This window comes from Myotis lucifugus, unplaced genomic scaffold, assembly GCF_000147115.1.
Source record: "Myotis lucifugus unplaced genomic scaffold, Myoluc2.0 scaffold_297, whole genome shotgun sequence".
NCBI classification, from domain to species: Eukaryota; Metazoa; Chordata; class Mammalia; order Chiroptera; family Vespertilionidae; genus Myotis; species Myotis lucifugus.
In genome coordinates this window covers 251,217-257,169 of record NW_005871345.1, presented here as the reverse complement: position 1 = coordinate 257,169, position 5,953 = coordinate 251,217, and the positions used below count along the sequence as shown (strand labels likewise).

Genomic DNA, 5,953 nt, shown 5'->3' with positions numbered 1-5,953 from the left:
CCTCCCTGCGGTGAGGGCATGCCGACACGGCTGGGCCGCGTGCCGTGCGAGAGCCGCAGACCCCTCGGTATTTCTCTTCAGCTCTTCTCCATACCTTCCCCACTCATTGTAGGAGCTGGAAGCGCTTAAAGCTCGGGTCTGGGAGATGGAGGAAAAAGCCGAGAAGCTAAAAGAGCTGCAGAACGAGGTGGAGAAGCAGATGAATATGAGTCCACCTCCAGGCAATGGTGAGTGGCTGGCGCTTGCACGCGGAGCCGGTGCCCGGATGGGAAGGGTTATGCGGGATGAGATGGTCTGGACCTTGGAGCTGCTTGTCGGCAATTGCTGACCCGGTGCCGGCGGGCATAGTCCATTGTGTATTCCGTTGACCTTTGTGAAGCAAGCTGTTTTGGTGAGGGTAGTGGGTGCCTCCCTTTGTCCCTGTTACAAATACTGTATTTCTTTGTTCTTAGTCTACCTCTACCCTTTGTGGAGGTTGCCAGCTGGCATTTGACCTTCAAGCTTAATAGTTCTTCCTTACATTGGTGACTCTTTAGTTAGGAGTCCTGAGATAAACCGCTCAGCTGCAGGGGCTTCCCCTTTGATCAGATCATTTCAACCAAACCTATTCATTAGGGACTTGACTTGGGAATGGGAGGGGATTCCTGTACTGTTTTCTTTGATTTTTTTTTTTATTTCTTCATTTGGCTAATATTTAGTGAGAACCTACTGTGTGCTAGGCACTATTTTAGGCAATGGGTACAGCAAAGAATGAACCAAAATCTTCGTGTTCACTAGTGATGATGGTGGTGGTTCATATATTGGTCAAGTAAAAAGCAATTTTTTTTTTTCCTCCAAAGCTGGCCCAGTGATCATGTCTATCGAAGAGAAGATGGAGGCTGATGCCCGTTCCATCTATGTTGGCAATGTATGTACTAAGGCCCAGATTGGGGTTGGTAGGAGGTCTTATTTTGGGGAGTCATTTAATAGAAGCCTTGAAAGGAACATCTCTAGGATAGGTGATAGATTTGGGGGCTGAGGGAGTGTTGGGAAGTGGTAAAAAGTAATAGCAATCAGCAGAGCCTCTGGCGTTGGAAAGAAAAGAGAACCAGATTTGATGTACTTTCCTCTATATCAGTGATGGCGAACCTATTGAGCTCGGCGTGTCAGCATTTTGAAAAACCCTAACTCAACTCGGGTGCCGTGTCACATAGAGAAATTTTTTGATATTTGCAACCATAGTAAAACAAAGACTTATATTTTTGATATATTTTATATATTTAAATGCCATTTAACAAAGAAAAATCAACCAAAAAAATGAGTTCACGTGTCACCTATGACACGCGTGTCATAGGTTCGCCATCACTGCTCTATATGGATAAAGTATACCTCAAAGGCTAAGCAGTGTATCTATTGAGGTGGGAATCTATCCAGTACCTTTGAAATGTACCCTCCCTTCAAATATATATGTGTGTGTGTGTGTGTGTGTGTATGTATGTGTGTATGTATGTATTTATATATCCCCACAGGTGGACTATGGTGCAACAGCAGAAGAGCTGGAAGCACACTTTCATGGCTGTGGTTCAGTCAACCGTGTTACCATACTCTGTGACAAATTTAGTGGCCATCCCAAAGGGTAAGTGTGGAAGTATGTTGGGGTCATTTTAGTCACAATTTAAAAATAGATTATTTTAGCCCTAGCTGGTTTGGCCCAGTGGATAGAGTGTTGGCTTGTAGACTGAAGGGTCCTGGGTTTAATTCTGGTCGAGGGCACATACCTCAGTTGTAGGCTCCGCCCTGGTACGGGTGCTTGTAGGAGGCAACCAATCCATGTGTTTATCTCACATCAGTATTTCTCTCTGCCTTTCCCTCTCTCTTCCACTCTCTAAAAATCAATGGAAAAATACTCTCAGGTGAGGATTTAAATAAATAGATAAAAACAAATAGATTTTATATTGAGGATTAAGTTAACTTGCTGTTCCAACAAGTGTCCTTTGTCTTTTTTTAAAAAATATATTTTTATTGACTTCAGATAGGAAGGAAGAGGGAGATAGAGGGATAGAAACAATCATTGATCGGCTGCCTCCTGTACACCCCCTACTGGGGATGGAGCCCGAAACGGGGCGTGTGCCCTTGACCAGAATCGAACCCAGGACCCTTCAGTCTGTAAGCCGACGCTCTGTCCACTGAGCCAAACCGACTAGGGCTTAACGCATTAATATTGATGTACGGGGGTGGGCAAAAGTAGGTTCACAGTGGTGGGTATGGAAGAATATATAATACAAGAATAAACTTGCTTACTCACAACTGTAAACCTACTTTTGCCCATCTCTGCATTTCAGAGGTTGCACATAAATGCTTTCAGGGGCCAGACAAAATAAAGATGAAGGCTAGATATGAATGGGATCATGAACTAGAAGGGGAGGGGCAGCTTCTGCTTCGCCTTACCTGGTTCTGTCTTATAGAAATTCAGGCCCTGTATACCCTGTTTTACAATTTTCTAAGAGTAGCTGGACATTTTGATTAAAATTTTTCATTAAAAATTATTTGACCAGCTGGCTGGTATGGCTCAGTGGTTGAGCATCAACCAAGAGGTCACTGGTTCGATTCCTGGTCAGGGCACATGCCCAGGTTATGGGCCAATCAATGGTGTTTTTCTTATTGATGATTCCATCTTTCTCTCCCTTCCTCTCTCTCTAACAATTAATAAAAACATTGAAAAATTTTTTGACCAATAATTTAAAGGGTGAACACATTGTACCCAAACAAAGCATGCCTGCAAAGTTGAATTTTACCTATGAGCTACTGTTTGCATTCTCAGATAGCTAAAGTCTCACTTTTTTGCAGGTTTGCATATATAGAGTTCTCAGACAAAGAGTCAGTGAGGACTTCCCTGGCCTTAGATGAATCCCTATTTAGAGGAAGACAAATCAAGGTAAGCCCCATGCTCACTGCTATTTTGGTTCTATGTAAACTATCCAGGTTGACTTAAGCTCTATATTGTACATCCTTCGCTCAGGTAATCCCAAAACGAACCAACAGACCAGGGATCAGCACAACAGACCGGGGATTCCCACGAGCCCGATACCGTGCCCGGACCACCAACTACAACAGTTCCCGAGCTCGATTCTACAGTGGTTTTAACAGCAGGCCCCGGGGTCGTGTCTACAGGTCAGGATAGATGGGCTGCTCCTCTCCCCCATTTCCCATGAACCTTTATGTTTACTTCTCTCCTGATCTGAGGAACCTTCCCTAACCCCCTCCCCTTGGTCTCCAGGGACTTGGTCTCCTGCCTGTGCAGGGTGAGGAAGGTAGTTGCAGGCCAGGCCAGGCGGCCAGTCTCATCATCTTTTTCTGGAGCAGGAATTGGTCATAAGGGCTGGATTTCTCCACTCTGTCCTGAGAGATGCTTCTTCCCCCAGCATGATTTTCCTTGAGAGTTGGTGGCAGTGAATGGGTTTACACAGAAAGTCTGGAAGAACAGGGCCTCAGAGCAGCGAAAGTACTGCTTGGACATTTTTACTTTTCCCAGTTAGGGAGGGGTTGACGTTTGAAGGTTCCTTGGAAGAATACCAGAGGCTAGTTGATCCTCCTCAACAACCATGAGGGAGGATATTGAGATATTTATTCTTTAACTGAGCCAGTCTTGCGGTGCCCATGTTGCTTTACTTCTCTTTTCACTTAAATAGGTAAGTTAGGTATATAGACCTGGGCTTTTCATAGTGTTTACCTATCTGCTCCCAGGAGGTAGGTTCTGTTGTTGAGGGCCGAGAGTAGACCTGTGGAGAACTGAGAAAACTACATACAATGAGTCCTTTTCCTTGCTCTTTTGTCTCAGGTGCACTTCTCTATTGCCACTGTTTGGAGAAGTATTTTGTTAATTCCCCCCTCCCATTTGCCAGCTGTGTCACTGTTTCTGAGATTGTGGGGTCAGTTTTAGTATACTTGGACATTTTCTTTGCCCCCCTTCCCTTCACAGTAACTGGGGCGAGGGCCCATGGGGAGGGGCTTGTACTGAGCTATCTAGTGATTGTGTTAACACCTAACTCTCCTTCTTTCTTCCAGGGGCCGGGCTAGAGCGACTTCATGGTATTCCCCTTACTAAAAAAAGTGTGTATTAGGAGGAGAGAGAGGAAAAAAAGAGGAAAGAAGGAAAAAAAAAAAGAATTAAAAAAAAAAAAAAGAAAACAGAAGATGACCTTGATGGAAAAAAAAATATTAAAAAAAAAAAAAGATATACTGTGGAAGGGGGGAAAATCCCATAACTAACTGCTGAGGAGGGACCTGCTTTGGGGAGTAGGGGAAGGCCCAGGGTGTGGGGCAGGGGGCTGCTTATTCACTCTGGGGATTCGCCATGGACTCGACTCAACTGCGCAAGCTGCTCCCACTGTTTCCCTGTCCCACTTCACCCCTTTGGGGGCTGCTCAAGGGTAGGTGGGCATGGATGGTAGGAGGGATTTTTTTTTAAACCCAGGGCTCTGGAAGGACACCAAACTGTTCTGCTTGTTACCTTCCCTCCATCTTCCTCACTTTCACAGTACCCTCCTGCCTGCTCCTGTCCTGCCAGGTCAACCACCCACCCCACCCCTCTTTTCTGGCTCCCTGTTCCTTCAGATTGCCTGGTGATCTATTTTGTTTCCTTTTGTGTTTCTTTTTCTGTTTTGAGTGTCTTTCTTTGCAGGTTTCTGTAGCCGGAAGATCTCCGATCCGCTCCCAGCGGCTCCAGTGTAAATTCCCCTTCCCCCTGGGGAAATGCACTACCTTGTTTTGGGGGGTTTGGTGACTTTTTTTGTTTTTCAGTTTTGTTTTTTTTCCCTTTGCTTTTTTTTTTTTTTCCCTTTTATTTGGAGGGAATGGGAGGAAGTGGGCACAGGGAGGTGGGAGGTGGATTTTGTTTATTTTTCTAGCTCATTTCCAGCGGGTGGGAGTTTTTTTAAAATGTGTCATGAATAAAGTTGTTTTTGAAAATAAAAATTGTTCGGCCTTTTGAGTGTAAGGATTATTTATCTTCCTAGTCTCTCTCAGATTCCAGATGACTGTTAATTCTCCTTTGTGGAAGTGCTGGTGTTGTGGAAGGGAAGTTCTTAGTTATGAATTAAGGAATAGGAATTAAAATGAACAACTAGCAGCAACATTAAGTGTTTAGTTGAGGATGGTGGGTTTTTTGGATAGCACGTAGCCCTGATTGGTATTTGAGAAGTAAATTAAATGAGCTTGGGGAAGTAAAAGAATGGTTAGATTAGAGTGATCTAATAGCACTTTTGTGTGTGTTCCTGATAAAACTTATGTGCAAATGAATTAACGGCACGAGCACTGCTAGAATCTTAAGATTGTGGTCTGGGTAGCCTATCCTGTCTTTACCCCAAGGTGAGGAAAACATTTAGCTAACAGTTGCAAAGCTTATCTTAGCCATGCAGTGACCACATAACATGGGCTAATTTATTTTGGGTCCTTCCCTTAAGGATCAAAATGAGCTTTCATTGTTTTAGTATCTTTAAATTTAGTACAGTAGGTCCTCGGGTTACATAGGAGATCCGTTCCAATTGCTCGAGGTAATGTGATTTTCACCATAAGTCGGAACCCACTACATAAGCGCCTATATCACTCATGTGGAGCACATACACAGCAGTAATGAAAAGTAAAATTTAAAAGAACAATTCCTGACCTTATGGTAAATAAAAAATGAAAAACATAAAGCACATATGTACACACATCATTGAAATGATGGAACTTTTTTTTTTGTAAGTAAATTAGTGGCCCAGTGCATGAAATTCGTGCACATTAAAAGGATTAATTAGAGGAAATATTTTAATATTGCTATTTGCCCTTTCTCAGAAGTGTGAGATTAAAGAAAATTAGTAAAATGTATATGAAAAACTTCTTCCTGTCAGAGTCGAGTACACCACAGGACCAGAGTCAAGACCCCGCCCACCCACATGTGCCTCAAAATCGCGCGAGACCCAGACCTGGCTGC

At 43.7% G+C, this 5,953-nt stretch overlaps 1 protein-coding gene across 1 annotated transcript in view; it reads left to right on the top strand.

The window, feature by feature from the left end:
- LOC102417323 (polyadenylate-binding protein 2) overlaps nucleotides 1-4,195 on the top strand; it is a 7,434-nt gene extending 3,239 nt beyond the window's left edge. Inside the window, exons 3-8 of the mRNA XM_006100046.3 lie at nucleotides 113-227; nucleotides 840-907; nucleotides 1,509-1,615; nucleotides 2,827-2,914; nucleotides 2,999-3,150; nucleotides 4,045-4,195. Coding sequence (XP_006100108.2) covers nucleotides 113-227; nucleotides 840-907; nucleotides 1,509-1,615; nucleotides 2,827-2,914; nucleotides 2,999-3,150; nucleotides 4,045-4,084 — 570 coding nt within the window. The 3' untranslated portion in view covers nucleotides 4,085-4,195. The remainder of the gene's footprint in view (nucleotides 1-112; nucleotides 228-839; nucleotides 908-1,508; nucleotides 1,616-2,826; nucleotides 2,915-2,998; nucleotides 3,151-4,044) is intronic.
- The last annotated feature ends 1,758 nt before the right edge of the window (nucleotides 4,196-5,953 follow it).